This window comes from Cuculus canorus, chromosome 2 (assembly GCF_017976375.1).
Source record: "Cuculus canorus isolate bCucCan1 chromosome 2, bCucCan1.pri, whole genome shotgun sequence".
NCBI lineage: Eukaryota > Metazoa > Chordata > Aves > Cuculiformes > Cuculidae > Cuculus > Cuculus canorus.
In genome coordinates this window covers 123,776,391-123,795,670 of record NC_071402.1, presented here as the reverse complement: position 1 = coordinate 123,795,670, position 19,280 = coordinate 123,776,391, and the positions used below count along the sequence as shown (strand labels likewise).

The window sequence follows — 19,280 nt, the reverse complement described above, 5'->3', positions numbered from 1 at the left end:
CAGCTCTAGCTGCCAACAAATAAAGTTCATCATGCAAATAGACTACACTGCCTGCAGGAAACTGACAAAACAGTTGTCAACACTGGGTCCGATGCACGCCTGAGATACACAGATGAGTTAGGAAACCCATAATCTCTCACCTCTTCAGAAACTGCCTGAAGAGTTAAAAACTGTGCACAATTCCTGCTTAACCTTTTCTACCTTATGCTGGCTTTTAAATAATATTTATTTTCTCCAGTTCAGATACAAAATCTGCACAGTAGCTTTGCTCTGATTGCCAGAAGCTTTATCGAGTAACAAGAGGTGTTATAGATAAATTGGCCTGGAAAACAATTTCCCTGCAAGCTAGCTCCATGTGGAACAAATCACAGACTATTACAAAACATCGCAACCCTTTTTTTCTGATCAAGGGTCACGGTTATCCTGTGCAAAGGAGTATCATTTGGAAATGCTTGGCTTCCCATTGCTTTTATCTGCTATTTTTTTCTGTGTAAATCCGCCACAGTTTTACCCACTGTTTTCAAAACCATTTCCCAGGACAGGAAAACAGCCTCCCTGAACGCCCCCCACAAAACATGGTATTGCAGATAAAACTACTTCTACTTGGAAAATCACTATGTGTCAACCTACTCTGAGTGACTTCTTCCACTGTCCCAACCAGTAAACTCTTACACTAGTGTTACTTGTTGGAAAAGGTACTGATAAAAAAAGACCTAAGTCAAACACTTTAAAGCAAAGCAATTAATGCACAAAGAGGTTTCTGGGAGGCATAGGTATATCAAGCTAAAGTGAATTTACATTTGTATTTGCAGGCATGCACACATTTTGTCAAAAACAAAAGAAGCACATTAGTCACTCCCAATTGGCTACAGAAACATGACGAACATAGAGGTAAAAAAATTCCTACACACTATTTTTACCTCATTACACATTGTGGCTTTTTGTTTATTTGTTTTTAAGCAAGGCCATGATATTTACTTCTGTAAGTTTCTTCACTTTGAGATATTTCAATGCAATTGCTGAATTAGAGAGCAATTAGTTTTCCATATGATGACATATTAAAAAATCCTTCTAATTTATGAAATTGGTACAGAACTTATTAGCGTTATCAGAACATTGAACTCTACTAAGTCTTGTAGAATGTTCCATATTTCAGCCAAGTAATTCAGATTTCCCTGTTTCACACTGCACTTGCAAGTCCTCAAGAAAAAAGAAAGAGTTAACTCAGCTCAACACACAGGATTAAGTAGAGAGATGAAAGAGATGGCATAGTCATTACCTATTTTTACTATTAAATCTCTTTTAAGGCTTTGCTGACCAATACCAGCACCACAAAAAAACTTTCTCGTTATTTAAACTGCACTTCAGTTTTCATTATCAACTGCTAAATAACTAGGATATTTGAGCCCCTTGATAATCTAATTCTCAGACCCAATGCTGTATAAGAAGTCCTAGACTTGTCACTAGACTGGCAAACCAATTTTCCTTCTCTTTCAGTATATGCAATGACTTGCAAAGCAAGATAAATTAAAAATCGTCAGGAAATCAAATAAATGTCGTATCTTACCCTAGAACAACATCCAGCAACATTTTCCTAGTACGCAAATAACACAAACAAGAAGTTATGCAAACCCACATTTGGCAGGAGTGGGAAGGGAGCCCACATCTCTACTGCAAGAGTCATCCACGCAGCAACCCTACTGCTCATAATAATAAAGTCTGATACATTCAGTTAGCCTTCCTGTTTGTACCTAGTGCTGTCGTGCTACTGTTTCAGTCTCCTTGCCACTCTCAGGAACAAAACTTGTGATTTATGGGCAACACCTCATTGCTGTCTAATGTAGGTCAGGGGTAGGGACGGCAAATAATCTTTTGGTTCTATGGTTTTCATTTGGTTTGGTTTCCTTTCTTCCCAAAGGAGTAGTGCGAGAGAGCTTTTACATTTTTTTTTTTTTTGGTACTTACTATAGAAAAGAGGCATTAAAGTAAGAGCTGTGCTGAACTGCCCACAGTCCAGAATAAAAATCATACTTTGACATTCACTTTCCCATCTTACATTTTATGTTGGATACAAACCCCACCGACTCACACAGAAAACAGATATAAAAATAAGTTTTACTATTTTAACCTCACAAAGCACAGTGAGCAGTAAGATAGAGGTGTTTCACGTTTAAGTCATAGGTCAATATCACTATTCTAAATAGAAGCAGTGAGCACTTTTGAACATTGGGAGAAATCTGTGATTCTGTGACTACAGAAATCAGTGAAAAAAAGAAACCAGTGCTTGTTTAGCTTTAGTGTGAGAAGAGCAAGAGGCACTCTTGACACCAGTTCCAGACAGGATCAAATGTTTATCCCCTCAGCTAAGATCAAGTGCAATCAAGTTATAAAAACTGCATATTGGGTTACCTGAAGTATCACTTTTCATGGGAAGAAATATTACCCTAATAGGTCTAGGAGGAGGAAAAATTGTTCTAATTTTGAACAATCATTTCAATAGTCAGAACTGCAACCTTTGAATCATTTTTGACAGTGAGCTGGTATTTTCTTCACAAAATTATATTCTTAACAGACAGCCAAAATGAGATATTCCATTTTTAGGATCTTTTAGACTGAACATACACCATAAAAGTTTTGGTTACAAACAGAAATGGCACAGTTTGCAACAGTAATAGGCCTCCAAATCTTAAAAAATCCCCAAACAAATCCTTATTTATAAAAGGCAATGCTGAAATCATTTAGTTAGCTAAACTAACTGCTGAAAAGCATGTAAAATCCAAACCAGACATATTAATCAAATCAGCAAGAGCAGGAAATGTTGAGGATTCCCATTAACTAATGAAGAGATATTAAGTGGGTCAATTATCGGACAAGATTTTCCTTACTGCTGAGTCTCAGAAGTTCAGGACGATACCAAGAAATAATAAATTTTTATTTTAACATATATATGCATACATACACACACAGAAGAGCGAGAACCATGCCTACAGCAGAAATTGTATCAGGCTTGACATATGTCAGGTGTGTGATTTAAGCTTGATTCATGGAACTAGCAGCTACAGTTTCTCAAGCTTTCTTGGGGAAGAGGAAGGAGAAGTAACCCCTTCCTCTCCATTTTTTCCATTAACTGGAGTCTCAAGAGAGTTCACCCTCAAACAACACATTTGATCAAAGCTCCTATAAATCAGTTTTGTCTGTAAAAAATCTGCATGCTTCAAACTCACACAGAACCACATTTCATGGTTTTGAATCATGGTTCAAGCAGCTAAGGACACACTCAATTTGCTCTTTCTTCACAAAAGATTACAAGTGCAGAGAGGAATACAATAAATACTTTCTAAATCTAGAGAGAGCGCGTGACTCACGAAGGCTGGTGTGGCATGAAGAGAACAATCTTCTTCCTGAAAAAGCCTGTTTGCTATCGGTACATCATCCTACAACCACACAGAGCAACTCATGTTATGAAAGGACACTCATCGTAGAATCTTTCTAAATATAACACTGTATGGTAGAAGACCTCATCTGTTTTAGGAATAATGCTCTAACACAGCCCAACACGGCTGCAACACTTAGATATTACCATAATATCAAACAGTTATCACAGCCTAGCATTTGGAAGCCAAACAGACTCAACTCACTTCACTTTAAAAAAGAATATTAAGCCAATTATGATTAATGCTAAAGATAACACGTCTTGAAAGTGAAAAGGTATATGAGAAGCTAGATGATACTAGAAGGGAAAAAAATCCACCTACATTTCATAAAGACACTAACTGCTTTCCTAGATGAACGTCCCTGTCACAACAAAGACCTGCAACAGCTCTCTCTGCAGTTCACTTCTGAGCAAAATGAATTTGCAGAACCTCACCAGGTCTCCAGTTACAGGGTCCAACCCATGCTCAAGGGACGAGAGGAAGGAAGGAAGGAATCTCAACTATTAGAATACAAACTGCAAAATAATTAGTTGCTCTTGAGAGAGGGAAAAGACTGCAGAGGCATTGGAGGGAATGACTCTGGAATTCAAACAACTGTACTGAAGCACTTGGATAGTGAAGTGGAAAAAAAATCCAGCATGTACACTGGTCTAACACAATCCACAACAGTCAAAACAGTTTATCACAATCCATCTCTTTATTAGGAAATATCCATAACCACTTCATTTTCTTCACTTTTCCCCTCCTTCTTGCCACACCAATTTATAACACACAACTAAGGGGACAACCTTGGATCTAGACTACTTAGAGATCTATTGTCTCCAGCCAAGTACATACAGCAAACAAAAAATCCAAGGAAAAGAACAAAACACACACACAGACAGACATAAAGAAAAATCCATGAGGCAGTTTTACTTCATTTCTACTAAAATTTGGGAGAATTTATATGCTCGTTTTAGTCCCAACAAACAGTGCTTTAAGGGATATATATGTACATAATATTAAACACTGCAGTAGGACTTGGACTGCTATGATAGGAAGGAACAGTTAAGGGTGATAAACGTGGTGGTGCTGAAGAACGTGGCTGTGAAAAAACAACATATTTGTTCTGTATGGATTCTAAATACACTTTGGGTAGTACCAACCTAAGAGACACACATGTTCTGTTAAAGGCAGATGCACCCACAGAAAGGAATAAAAAAAAATTAAGATGTAAAATATTAGAAAAACCCACCACATTTTGAATATTCTACCTACAATACTTTTCATCACTGTAAATACCTGGCAGTCTAAAGTAACTCTCTTCAAAGACATCAGTTACATGCTCTCCTATTTAAGAACATCTGCTGACTTCATACTTACATGTAACTGTCTGGCAAAACTTGATAGAATGAAAACCAAAATCAAACCACTACCATGTACATACTGAAATCTAGCAGCGTCTTCTAAAACACAGATAATCAAAAAAGAAGAAAGGTACTAACCTAACTTCGTTTAAAGGCACTATAGCTATGAATGCTAAACCTGACTTACACATGGAGGAATCTAAATGAAAGAATACAGACTAATTGGCTTCTAAAAATAAAAACGGCAGTGTGACAGAGAGTATATATGAAGAGACTACAAAAATGCACAGCTAATGCTCTCACAACTAAACAGAAGATTGACTTTTCATATCATGTAGTCCAACATACAATCTTGGTTAAGAGCAAGCAAAGCCACTGAAAAAAAGAGGAAAAAATCCAACCTTACCAACCAAAACTTTAGATTTGACAGCAAATTTATTTACATGGGGTCCTACTCAAGGCCTTCAAGACAATAAAAACGCTTCTTTACACTTCAGTTGGCATTGACCAGATGTAAATTCTGCAGAATGCTTTTAAATGTCAAAATACACGCAGCAAAGTAAATATTTGCTTCTAGTCTACTTCTTTCAAGAAGAAAATGTAAACAAATATCATGTTCTTACACCAGCCACTATGCAGCATCTAGATATTAAGTCTTTGCTTTTCAGCATCACTCCTGTTCTAATGCTGTTGGAGAAGACACTGCTACATGTGTTTCCACACTGTCCTAAACGGTTTGTCAGTCTGCTTTAATAATCAAAACAATTTTTAATCAGTGTAAAGAGTTTATGATAGATCTCGCCTACTGTCAAACATGCATACTAGAATTTTAATAGAAAACAAATACAGTAAGCTGCATGCTCTTCAAATCTTGAATTTCACCCAATGTAACAAACAAAATTCCATTTCAATAGAGTTTTTTAGTCTGCACTGTCTGGGTTCACAGCACTGCAAATAGGACAATTGCTCATTTTTACTTATTAATATAATCATTAGGCTTCTCTTTTTAAAATCCACTATTAAATTTATCTACTGAAATCTCAGACTATTTTCTTATAATTGTCTAATATATACTATATGCTTCATTTAATTTTAAAAGAATTAAAGTCTACATTGCATCACATTTAACCAGTCTAACGTTCTAAAAAAAGTCTGATGCAACTGTACAAACAAACTTTTCAGCTACCCGGTCACTGCATAAATAACATCTGAAAGGAATAGAGAATTAGGTCTTTACTATCAACACAAATCTACAAAGCCACACTCCTCCTTCCCAGTATTAAGTGTATGTATAAGCTATTACATAAAAGCAATAAAATTTACAGCTCATAAATTAGCAAATTTTGAGGCGATTAGTACAGCAGAAAGTCATAACTAAACAAAATTAAAATGTATTCAAAGCTAATGACATTTGGTTTTACCTGAAAATTGACATCCTCTTTCTTAAATATCAGTGCTCGAACTTCATCAGGATCTCCATTAAATATAGCTTGAACCAACGGTGGCTGAAATGAACAAAAAAACACATCTTAGAATATAACTCCAGTTTAGTTTTTAGTGATACACATATGCGGTTTTGATAAATAACACAAACAAGATGATGACAAAATAAGACATGTTAGGCAGTGAAATAAAAAAACCAGCAACAGTATCTAGAACTGAAGGAATTAAAAGTTTCAAAAAAACTCAGGCACACAAACATATCGTAAGGTAATGAAATATCGGGAAAAAACCCCAACACCCAAGAGCCCAGAAAACTAATTTACAAGAGCTAAAATGAGAACTCCTCATAATAAAATTAGGGCTGTTAACATGCTGCAAATTCTATGCAATATAAACAAAAAAAAATCCGTTTACATTACCAAAAAGTTACTAGAAGTTTTTCACTTGTTTAGATAGAGTGGGGTAAGTAAAGTACATCAGATAAGTATGGAAACAAATTCACACACACATCTATTACTAAATATAGTGGGACTTCTTAGGAAGTAGGAAAAGCTGTTGAGGTCCGCTAGCAAGATTTCAGTCAGCCACTTGACAAAATAATTTAAAGCAATAAAAGCACAGTGTCCAGTGTAGACAATATCCAGAAACTGTTAACTTGAATCTAACAGTTACATTAAGATCATGACTTATTCTATTCTTTATTCTATCTTAGAATTCTTATTGCTTTATGTATATTATATATTCTATTACTTCTTAAAATAAACACAACATATTATTGCAATAAAATGATTACATCAGTTTCTAAAGTGGTACTGCATAAATGAACCATAGAAGAATGAGGAGTGGAGCAGGGCAAAACCATTTATTTCCAATACAGTTTACCAAGCCCTCTAAAAATCTGCTATTATAGAAGAGTTGAGACCTGTTATGACTGCACCATAAATTAAGTTACATGAAACAGAATGAACCCTTGCAAATATTAATTCTACACCTAACTTTCAGCTTCTTCCCTCTTTAGTACAGGCACTTTTTACCATCTTGTCTTGTTTTGACATCATGCAGATTCATCTTAACATTAGGGAAATGACCACTGGTATTTGCAACAGTATTATAAGCAAGAAATATGCCAACAACCGACCTGCCTTACCAGCACGTTTCCAGAGGGTGATGGACGTAAAGATACATTTTCCTGAGGTAATTGGGAAATAAATGTGGGAGAATCATCTTCCACCTCCTCCAAAACAACAATACAGACTCGACTCATTCGATCCGTTTGAGGAAGCAAAAGCAAACAAAAAAACGCCAGCAACAGTATATTTGGAACCAGACCACAGGTATTGCAAGGTGGACCATAGAGGAAATACTTTCACCTGTTTCACACCTCCTCACAAACTTGTGAGTGCTCCTGCTGGTGCATTAGCATTTAAAGAAGGACATTTAAATTCCCTCTTACACTTCATTTTTCATATTTAAACACACTGAGATGTTCAAGACAATGCTGAAAAATTTCCCCAGGCATCGAAACCACAACAATCAAACTGTGGAACAGCGGACAAAAATATCCCAAAATCCAATTCCATCCAAAGAGCACTCACTGTCACACACAGCTGTCCTTTCACAAGCAAATTTGTCTTGGTTAATGTCACAACTTCCACGGTGTCCTTCTATCCCCACAGTGAAATCATTGTTGCAGAAGACACAACACTGTCCTATTGAGGACGGAACAAGGAACAATTGCCCTGAGAGAGACAGCCGCAGCTATACCCACTCCCTACAAGGTCAGTTTTAAATGAACCGTCGCAGGCTTTCTGGTGACTGAAAATAAACGCGCCTTCAGATCATCCTGTCATTCTACAGCTTCCTTTCTCAATGTCAAAAACAGCCCAGCCAGAAAAAGGCATCTCGTTTCCAGCAGTTTTTCACAACCCGCTTAGAGGAAAATAATTCTTTCCTGTGCAAAAAAAATATCTGCAACATACAGCACGGCTGCAGTACATTTACATGCGATGAGTCAGACCACGGGGACAATGAACTCCTTGAATAATATTGCCGGTTGAATCCAGCCTCCCCAAACGACAGCAACGCAGACAGTGTTATCCTGTCAGGGACACAAGCAATGCGGAGCGTTCCTTTTTCCTTTACTGGGCAGTAGCTGTGGCTTCTCCATCAGGGACTGCGCTAGGCTGAAATACTGTTGAGGAAGAACGCTTCAGCCAAACAAGCTAGCTACCGCATACAAAAGCTCAAATTACCGCCTTAGACGACTTCTGCAGAAGCAGTTCATCACTCAAGTGTTTCTTTTGATCACCATGTGAATGCAGTTCCCATGATAGTCTTCATTCAGATTGAGGGCAAAGTGAAAAAAAAATAAAGGAAGAAAAAAATCAGACTCCGTACATCTCCTCCGAGCCAACTTCTTTATCCGAACATCTGTCACTGTGCCAACCTGATTCTCCTCTTCAGTTACAGCTTCTGCTTATCAGGGATTTTTTCCTTGACAAATTAAATTGGACAATCAGCAGATATCCTTGCAGTGCTTAAAAAAAAAAAGCCTAGTTGTCCGAGCTGGTGACTGAAAGCCCGCAGGAGCAGAGAGTAAGCCACCACCGCAGCAGCATTCCCAACCGAGGAGCAGCAGCAGCCTGACCAGCAGCGACTACAGCCGGGCAGGATGAAATGCCTGGTAATGCTCACATGTCACACTTACCAGAGAACCCAGCCACCACTCCCCATGCAACTTCCTCCAACACACACAAAAAAAAAAGCGGTGCCTTTTTCTTTTTTTAGGGGGGCAGTCTTTGCAGTTACGTCGGTGCCAGTTCTCTGACTAATGCAGCTGAAAACATAAAAATCCTATAACTGAAGAAAGAGCCACTGTTTCATATTTTCCACTAAAACCCGCAAAGAAATATGGTGTACTGGCTCTGCTGACTAACAACAATTTAGGCAATAAACAATTCCAGCATTTTAACTGCTTTCATATGGCACTGGTCAGAGCAGCAAAACAGTCCTCACTTAACTTGCTGAATGCGAGAAACCCCCCACACTAATGCTCTGAACATTAAATGAAAACAAAATCTCTTAAAGTAATCCATGGACTATTAAAAATCCAGCTATTAATGACCAAACCCGTGGGTACTTTGCAACCAGTACAAACATACCCTCAGCTTGAAAAAGATATAGCTTAAATATAATATTATTAGTATAATAATACTGATATAATAATATAACATAATTAAAAAAGATAATATAAAGCTCTGCAACTCGCTGAAGAAATACTTCAGCTTGAATATGCCTAAACAGTGCTGGTTTGTGGGTGTATTATGTAAATGGCTTCTGTGAAAGTTGCTGGATAAGCTTCAGTGTAACAGGAACAGAGGGAGGGTTTCTGTTGCTGCTGTGCAGTATGAAGGCACGACTAGTATCTCCCAGTGGCTGATCAGATCAGAATTTGTCAGTGGCCAACAATAAAGCATCTGCACTCCGGTTTCATATATGAATCCAAGCAGAGAGAAAGACAGGTAGAAGTGGTATATTAAATGGTTTGGATATTATAAGACACATGAACTCCCACCTTTAGGGGCCACGGGTAGGAAATGCTCACATCCTCACTCTTTTGAAATAAGGTCTATGGTAGCTTCACTGCAACATAATAAATTGCTTAATACACGCCTGCTGACATTTCATGCAGGTGAAGGTCTTTCAAGGTCACTGGAACACTTCAGCCTCAGGCTCCCAGAGCCGAGGGCTGCTGGCTTGGCAGAATGCAGCAACGGTTTCTGATTCACCATGAAATTTCAGCTACGATTCAGATTTCCCAAATGTTCTCATTTACAGCACGTGACTAACAAACACCTTTGTAAGTATATACTGTTCACTATATAAAGACCAGTTGTTTTGGAATTTCTTATTTATGATCTTAATTATGAAAGCGCATACCCTACACTGCTTTGTTCTAGCATTTCAACCATTTATTAAAAAGAAAACAACACAAACTCACATGGTGTGAAAACTCACGTTGCTCTTGGCCGCAGCAAAAAACAGCTTAAGTAAAAACACAAGAGCCTACCTACTGCACCATCCTACTGTCTGCTAAGGAACACAGCGATCCCAATCTAGAAAATATTTTGCTTTTATTTGTGCTCTAAGGAACAGACACTATAGTTCACTTGCACAACTAAACATTCATTTTGGAAAACAAATATTTTAAAAAATCAGATTTTAAGTTTACAAGCAAAGGTCACCGACAAACACATACTTGGTTTTCACACTACACACATTTGTTGGATAACTGTATTCCAGCTAAACCTGTACATTTAGGGTAACTGAACACTTTGAGAGCCAATAAGTTGATGTATTAAGTTAATGCCACGGGCTCCATATGTTTTCTTTGGAACTACCAACAGGACATGTTGCTAGAGATAATGCCCAATTTAGTTCAGATTATCTGAAAGTGGTCAGGTTTTGGCCTTTGTAATTAATGCTCAAAAATACACTTTTAAAAGTCACCTATAAATTCAATATTACCAGAATAAAGTATAGGACTTGACACTCAATTAACTGTGAAAATTCAGAGATGTTAAGAATATTTTAATCTATTATGATAATTATTCTAGATGTCTTACTTGTAATAATATTAATATAAACTATTTCAAAGAGCAAGTTAATATACTTTGCATAACATTACCCATTTTTGAAGGGTGACACTACTATGGTCAAAGAGTTAAAAGCCAATATGTCACAGTTTGCATTAGAAAGAGAACCAACACAGCTGAGTCAATATTATATTGATCCTGATAGCAATCTAAACCATGTAAGTAAGCAGACAAAAAAAATCCCACTCACACCAGCAGTATGTGTGTGCAATTATTTCCATAACTAAAGGGCAACCCAGTTCTAGAAACATTTAACTTTTGCTTGCAATGAACTAGCACTTGGAAATTACTTAAAAGAACAATCTTCCCCTCCTCCTAACCCCTGCAATTTAAAGTAATGTCTTCAACTCAATGGAAACACCATCTCTAATTATCACTTTGTCTTTCAACTTCAAAAATCATACAAGGTATCCTCTATGTTTGTGAAATGCAAGTTTCTAATGCTACCTAACAGCTATTCTGAAAGCCAAAAGCTAAAGTGCACAATTTTACTTAAAGAAACCAAACTAAGGTTTCAGTTTTTGAGCAGATTATCTGCACTAATAACTTTCAGTGAAGAAGGGAAAATAGTAGCAAAGAATGAAGGCAGAATAAATTCAAGAGGATTAACTTAAGCTTTCTCTCCCCAAACTAATTTACGAATCATAACGGGCCTATGCAAGGGTATGCAGAAAGAATATTTCATCCCTCAAACAAAACCCTTTTAGATTTACCTTAAAAATAAGGGTCAGAGCAGCAAATAGGAAAGAAGAGTCAAAAATGGCCTAACACAACACCTACTGAGGTGATCTATCTGATAGCCACCACAATATCAAATTATTAGCAGAGTGAGATCTCAATATTTAACTCTAAAATTCACAAAATCACAGAATGCCAGGTTGAAAGGGACCTCAAGGATCACCTGGTCCAACCTTACAGATAACATATAGATTAAATGAGATAGCCCAGAACCCTGAGGCTTAAAAGTGTGCAGTGTAGAGGAATCTACCACTTTTCTGGGGAGATTATTCCAGTGTTTAACTGTTCTCATGGTGAAAAATCTTCTGCAACCCAACTGGAATCTCCACAGAAGCAACATCACCCCTTGTCTTTTCCATGTGACTCCTCACAAAAAGGGAGTCTCCATCCTCTTTGTAGATGCCTTTTGTGTACTGGTACATGGTAATAAGGCTTCCCCTAAGCATCCTCTAGTCAGAGCTGAACAAACCCAGTTCTCTCAGCCTTACTTCATATGGAAGGTTTCCTAGTCCTCTGATCATCAATCCTAAGGAGTTCAATGGAGAAAGAATAAAATGGCATTTTGATTGGACAATAGGGAGGATGTGCATTTTTGCAAAAAAAGCTTTTTGTTGACACGATAGCTTTTTGCAAATAAAAAACTCCAGCTGTTCTCAAACACTTGCCTTGAAGTAAATCAAGGTCCAAGAGGCTTTCATGTATACATGTAAAGAAAATATACTGCAAGAATGCAGACTGTAGGTTATAACATGGACGACAGTAGTTGCGCCTATACCAGGCAGAAAAAAATGTGAATGCTGAAGCAGCTAAAAATAGTAACTATTTCTATAGATCTACCCTTGTCTCTAGGAACTGATGAGCAGAGGATTGTAGCAGCCCTGCTGATGACACCGAAAACCTTACTGAAGCACATTCAATATCAAACCTACTAAAACAAATATTTCTCTTGCTAATAAGCAACTACAAAGTCTTTTCTGCGCTGAGATTAATCCAACCAGTTTCATTTTATATTGTGTATCATTAAGTATCTGGGCAAACAAAGAATTTGCTCTGTTAGGTTCCAATAAAAACAAAAGAATTTAAAGTCAAGTAAGGCTTATGAATTTTTTTTTAAACAATCTGTACCACTTCTGCAAGACAAAGGCCTAAACTATAGATTTCTTCAGAAGACAAAATATTACTTGCAATATCTGCAGCTGTAAGCGCATGGCCATGTCTCAGAATAAGCAGATTTTTTACATAATTTACCTAGAATATTTCCTAAAGTGTTGCCCACATACAGACAGAGATGAGTGTTCAGCACCACCAAGAATAAGCTACAATACTTCTAGAAGCCCTGTGAGTCATGTATCTGAACTCCTCTGCTGTTTCCTCCCCACTCCTGAGGGAATGAGGTGGAGTCAGCAAAGAAACAGTCTAAGGCAAAAAGAAATTACTACCTTTCTTCTCAATGTTGCTCCATTTATCCCAGAGTACACGCATAGCTGGGATGTGGACAAAGGAGACCACTTTTAGCCTCCAGATTCTGGATTTCTGTTTCCAAGGAAATGTACAATAGCTTTTCTTGCTCCTCTGGCATACCATAGACAGTTGTCACTTCCTTTTCTCATGCAACTGTATAACCTCAATTAGTCAATAGCACTTTCTTAAATCAAAAGAAAATACATGACTACAAAGAACTTTGCAATTAATAAAATCTAGTAACCAAATAACCATCGTGGCAAAAACTGTAACGAAACATGTCAAAGAAGAAAAGCAATCCAGCATTTATTCTAATTTTTCTCTACTGGAGCAGCAAAAGAAAAATTAATAATGCTTGGGCAGATTAAGATTAGGTACCAGGAAGAATTTTTTTAGTGTGAGAGTGGTGACACTGGCACAGGTTGCCCAGAGAAGTCATGGATGCTCCATTCGTGGAGGTGTTCAAGGCCAGGTTGGATGAGACTTTGAGCAACCTGATCTAGTGGAAGGGTGGAAGGTGTCCCTGCCCACAGCAGGGGAGTTGGAACTGGATCATCTTTAAGGTCCCTTCCAACCCAAACCATTCTGCGATTCTATGTTTGCGATTAAGATGCAAACTTAATTTGTATACTTTAGCTGTAATCTCTATAAATACTTCAGAACTATAATCTGATCAAAGTGCAATAAAATATCTTAAAAGTGTTAGAAGTCTATTTAGCAATTTTCTATTTCAGACTTCTTGCATGTTTCATATATCTGAAAAATACAATGGTAAGGAAACTCTCAGCTGAAGTATCTTATATAACCATCATAGTACAAGATAAAGCAATACCTTTTCTTAAAAAAAGGTACGTCCAATATCCAAAATGTAGTCTAGCAAGCTCTCTAAAGAACTGACATTCCTAAAAAACGCAGAGAACCAAATACAAGAGTCCAACTTCTCTTTGAAGAAAGTGGAAATAAGAAGGAACAGCATATTTTCTCATGATTTTCTAGCTAAGATGTCACCCATGACACATCCCTTTTTATTAAGGCCAGATTTAACTTCACTGGCAGGATTTCTCTTTTTGTGCTCTTGTAGTGTACAAGATTGTAATCAAAATCAACCATCTATTCTTACATTAATAGACAGTACATAATAGAAATCCTCCTGCCTGTCTGGCTTCAGATTCTCAAGGTACTTTGGAAAAAGTGAACGTGCTCTGGCTGGTGGCTCCTATTTATTCACCAGCTGCATCTAACAGCAGTCACCTCCCTGTCTTTCAACAGAAACAGAAGGCAGCTATTACAGCAAATATGGTTGTTATTTTTAGAAACCTGCAAGTCTGACAGTGGAATTGTCAGCCTTATAAAAATTAACTAGAAGTCAAAACAACTCCTGTTTCAGAGAAGAGATTACAAAAAGATGCATCTACCCACATATTTTATCATGGATAGTTATGAGAAGTCCACAACCATGAAGACAGACTAATAGATGCAGACAAACTACTTCAGAGAGTGTGGTGTGGTTTTTGGACAGGAGATGGGTTGGTTTTAAAGCCGCTTTTCTTTTTGGGAGAAGGGTAAGTGACAGAAGACAACTTCTGTTGGAAAATGAAGGCATTATCTGAAAACTTTATGAAGAGAGAAGCAAGCAAAACACTTCAACGTCTGTTAAACCCACACAAACCAATGATTATTAGCTGTACACTTACATTCTTATTGCAATGACAGATTTTAAAAAATGTTTTCATAATACAAAAAGCAAGGCCTACAGATCAGTTACATGTATTTTCACCTGTTGGCAGAGCAAAGGCAGAAAAGCCACTGACAGCAAGAATACTTCTGGTCTCTCCTTAGTCCCTTCAGCTCAGACCATGTCCACAAACAATTTTGTTTCCAGGCACTGAAAATGGCATCAATTACAATAATAAACACAGTATCCTTCCAGGAATAATTACTGAAGGCAGCAATTTCAGCTGTGCACACCAGCTTTAAAGCAGAGTTGAAGCAAACAAAACAAAAATCAAAAGCTCAGTCTCAGCAGCCCCTGTTTGCTCTTTCACAAAGCCCTGTTGCTGGGCCGTAACACTGGACAGAACGTGACAACAGCTGAGTGAAAAAACCAACCCAGAGACATTAGAAGACAGTAACCCACCATCACAGCTGGCATTGACAGCCTGATGCTTCAGGAAACAATGCTATTCCATCTTCCCTAGAAGAAGGAACAGATAATAAACTCGGCCAGAACAAATGAACAACTGTGGAGTTCCTAATCTTAGTTTCATGTCACTTATCATCTTGCCTTGAAAGTGCTTACACCAACAGTACACACGCTCCTATAAATTAACTGAAACATGATCCTACTAAATTGTATTACAGCAGCAGGTAAAGTAACAAAGAGAATTCCTCTGGGCACGCAGGCACACACATACACCAAAGAAAATTAGTACATCTCCTTTGATGTACTTTTTTACTGATCCCTAGTCGTGCTTTAAAGATGAGCACAGGAAGTGCTGATTTTATTCATTTTCCCTTTGAGAATTTCTTCCAGCAATATTGCTTCTGCAGAGAAAGCAGAATCAAGTTTAACTTTTATTACAAAAAAACCTAACCCACATCACAAAAGGTCAACATAACATTGCCTTATATTCACCATACAATACATTTTTTTTCCCTCTTCAGTAGGTATTGCAGGACTTGCAAATACAGTGCATGGTCTTGGCTTGAAGGACAGATGCTATGATGCAGAAGATCACCACAGGCCTCTTAGAGGCTGCATCCTTGAATATCAGTACATCTCCTTGTGGTTTGCTGAAGTATGGCATGGCAGGCTTAACAGCTGCTTTTTGCTCTGGTGCACTGAAACCAATTCCCTGTGCCTGTATCTCAGGGAAATAAAGCAATTCTCACTTACTAGCTGCTTAACCAAAATAAACCTGGTGTGATCTTTCATTATTACATGGAAAAAGAACAAGCTCCAGCTTCCTTGGATTTGAACACCGGTTTGGTTTGGTTTTTTTTAATCCTTTGTGTGTCTCTCCAGCAGATGATTAGGAACGCATTGTGTTTGGTCTGTAGGGCCAGTCAGCTTCCCCACTCAGGCTCATTTAGCTGTATGGGCTACAAGACAATAATCTTTACCGTCACATTGCTTTCTTCTTAACTTTGGCTCTTATCCTGAAGGCTGAAAACCCCTTAAAGGCAAGGCAGCACAATGCAACACGCCCGGATTCAGCACTGGACAGTGCTGGTGTTGAGATAGAAAACGAGTAAATTCTACCTGGAGTCAAGAAACCTGGAATAAAGCTTATCATTTTCTCAATAAAACTCTGCCAGATTGCCATACTGCTGAGCTTCTGAAGTAGCAAATGTTAGTCAGGTGCATTTCTAGAAACAAGACTTGCTCTGCTGCATATGATAAGTGACCCACCTGATTCTGTCACTAGCTGCAATCTAAATGATGACATATAAAAGCTGCCATGACAGCATTTTGATGAGCCTCGGTGTGATGACACACAAGTAACATCAAGGTTATTCCTCCCAATACCATTCTTTAATTTACCTCCTTTTTCCCTTCTCTTCATTAGCTAATTTTTTTTAACACCATTTCAGTTACACCCAAATATCTATCGCTTTTGAGTTGTGCTTAAAGTTATGCAGAAAGAATGGAGACCCCCGAATTTGACTAAGAGCATAAAAAACTATGGAAGAGATCCAGGTTTGTAAAAGTTTTCATTTTAGCAGATAAGAACAGTAGCAGGTAGCCATACAAAAATGTAACACAAATCCTGGTGTTCTACATGACCTCCTGCAAACTTCAAAAGTTATTGTTATGACTGAATTTTTATGCTGTATCTCTTACAGAATTTAGGCAGAAAAGTTAAGTCAGTTATGCCAGTCAGTAGAGGGCTTTCACGGTTTTATGTCACCAACCACATGAATCCTCATGGGTAAGTTGCCGTGGTTACAAAATGTTTGCTTTTATACGTTCGTCTGAAATTCCTATGGAATTCCCATATGGCCAAAGCCAACAGTGGCTGAGAGTGCTCCACCAACATTTAAGAACTTGAGTCAGAAACACATACCACTTCCTCTCAGGCTATTATCTGGGAAACACTAAAAAAAATGACTCATACCATTTTGAGCCATGTAAGGGAGGAAACAAACATCACATTCAACTATTTAAAACCTTCAGTGATGACTCACATCAGCTTAGGAGGTTTCCAGAATCGGCTGCTTTTCTCAAGTAACAAATTGCTTTTGAGTGTTGAAGAAAACAAGCTGTTGACTATTCAAGAAAATAAACAAGACCAATCCTCTTTCTTTCAACAGAACCATTCAACTATCAAGGAAAGAAAAAAAGGGGAAGGGTTGGGTTTTCTTTTTAAACCCCCTAAGCCTAAACATAAAACCCAAGAGGCTCAGTGGATCATATCCCCATTGGCCAAGGTAAGAAAGCCCACCAACTCCCAACTGGTAATTATGTCTATTTAAGTTTGATTTTAGCTGTATTTCCAAAAATCAGCTTGAAAATTTTGCTTCAGCAAGTTTGTTACCTGTCTTGTTTTGGCCGTATTAGTGAGGTTTTATCCTAAAAAAAAGGATAACTTAAGCCTAAGTTTTGCTTGGACTCACACAGTTGGGTGATTTCAGCAGCTAGTACACATAAAACGTTAATCCAGTCACAGGGATAAAAGATCAACCAATTAAGAGTGAGGAATAACGAATAGCCTGTGAAAAGCTAACAGAGCACAGCAATGCATCCAAAGAAGTGTTACACAGCACTCACTGGCCTCCAGTGATTAAATGACCATGAGGTGAAGTAACGAGGATTGGATTAGTGAAAAATAATTCCGTAGGAGCTACTTCAATACAAATCACTTGCTTAAAGTCGAGAATTTTGAAGTCTTTTAGTATTTCAGCTTCTTCCTCCTCTCCCAGAGCACCCGACTTCCAAAACATTCTACTAGGAGAATGTTTCCTGGTGGGGGAGTACCAGAAGGGCACCAGGAAGAGGACATTTAGCATGGAAGCAATTCCCTTCTAACTCTTCACAAGTCTAGTCATCTTAGGGAAGGAAAGTGAAATTAGCTTTGAATGTCAGTCTGTTTTATGCACAGGTGCAATGTTCTGAAAAAGAAAAGCAGCAAGAAGCATTATCAAGAAGAAACATACTGATGACGGAGCAACAGCAGTAAATATTTTTTCAGAAGACCATACAACTTCTATCATTCAAAGTACAGCCTCTTTGATTTCCTTCAGCAACAAGAGGACACAAAATCTACTCCTTCAAAACACCTTTTCTCCATTTTCATCATTAATGAAACTCTCTTAGTAGAATATGTTTTGGAAGTCAGGTTTGCTCAGAGGAGGAGGAAGAGACCAAAATACTAAATGGCTCTAAAATTCTCAACCTTAAAGAAAAAAAAAGAACAAATTGTTGCTTTTAGGAAGTTTCTGTTCAGATTTTCCTACTTCTTAGCCATGTGACAGCCATGCTGACAGTCCAGGCTCCCCCTCCCTGCCCCACCCAGAGAAGAAAAAGTGCTGTTGGGACAGGGGGTTGGTAGTGAGGGCTTTAATTTTTATTTTCTAGGATGGGGTTTGGGAGGGACGGTACTGAATACATCAATTCACTGTCTTTAAAAGATATTCTGTGATTCAACTGAAATCAGATTCTCTTGAAGAAGAGCTGAAATAAGTTGATAGATATTTAACTAGTGTAATACTAAAATGCATATAACATTCCTACCAGTGCAATACTTTTAACACAGATTTGGGTAAATCTGAGCAGGCTGTGACCACAGAAGCCACAGTGCTGCTGACTTGCTCACATGTGGGATTTTGTTTCCATACATACCAGCAACTCAAAATACTACATGCAAGTGACCAAAATTATTTTAGTTGCTATGGATACCACTGGTTTTATGTACTTTATCTCTTTTCAGTACGTAAGCACTCATTATCACCATATACGAATTTTTCAGGTTCTCGTCAAAACAGCATGGGTCAATAGACACCTCGTGTACCAGGGTTTGCCACTGGTGGGGGAAGTTAAATTTCCTTGAAGTTTTTAGGAAACCCTTATCTCCCTCATGTCCAAGAAAGAGCTCCTTTCTGGCAACTGGAAGCACTCTGGAAAACACAGCTGGATAAAATCCACATATTCATGCACACACACACACGTGGGTCCTACTACAGGATGAAAGAACTACAAATCT

At 37.9% G+C, this 19,280-nt stretch overlaps 1 protein-coding gene across 3 annotated transcripts in view; it reads right to left on the bottom strand.

The window, feature by feature from the left end:
* ANKRD28 (ankyrin repeat domain 28) overlaps positions 1-19,280 on the bottom strand; it is a 123,600-nt gene that overhangs the window by 71,298 nt on the left and 33,022 nt on the right. The window contains exons 1-2 of one of the 3 annotated variants that reach the window (XM_009560782.2): positions 7,362-8,907; positions 6,202-6,285 (exon numbers count right to left, since the gene is read on the bottom strand). In XM_009560782.2, the coding sequence (XP_009559077.2) occupies positions 6,202-6,285; positions 7,362-7,487 (210 nt within the window). In that variant the 5' untranslated portion in view covers positions 7,488-8,907. Of the gene's footprint in view, positions 1-6,201; positions 6,286-7,361; positions 8,908-19,280 lie in introns of those variants that run through there. The other 2 variants (XM_009560783.2, XM_054060412.1) reach the window with 2 other exon arrangements.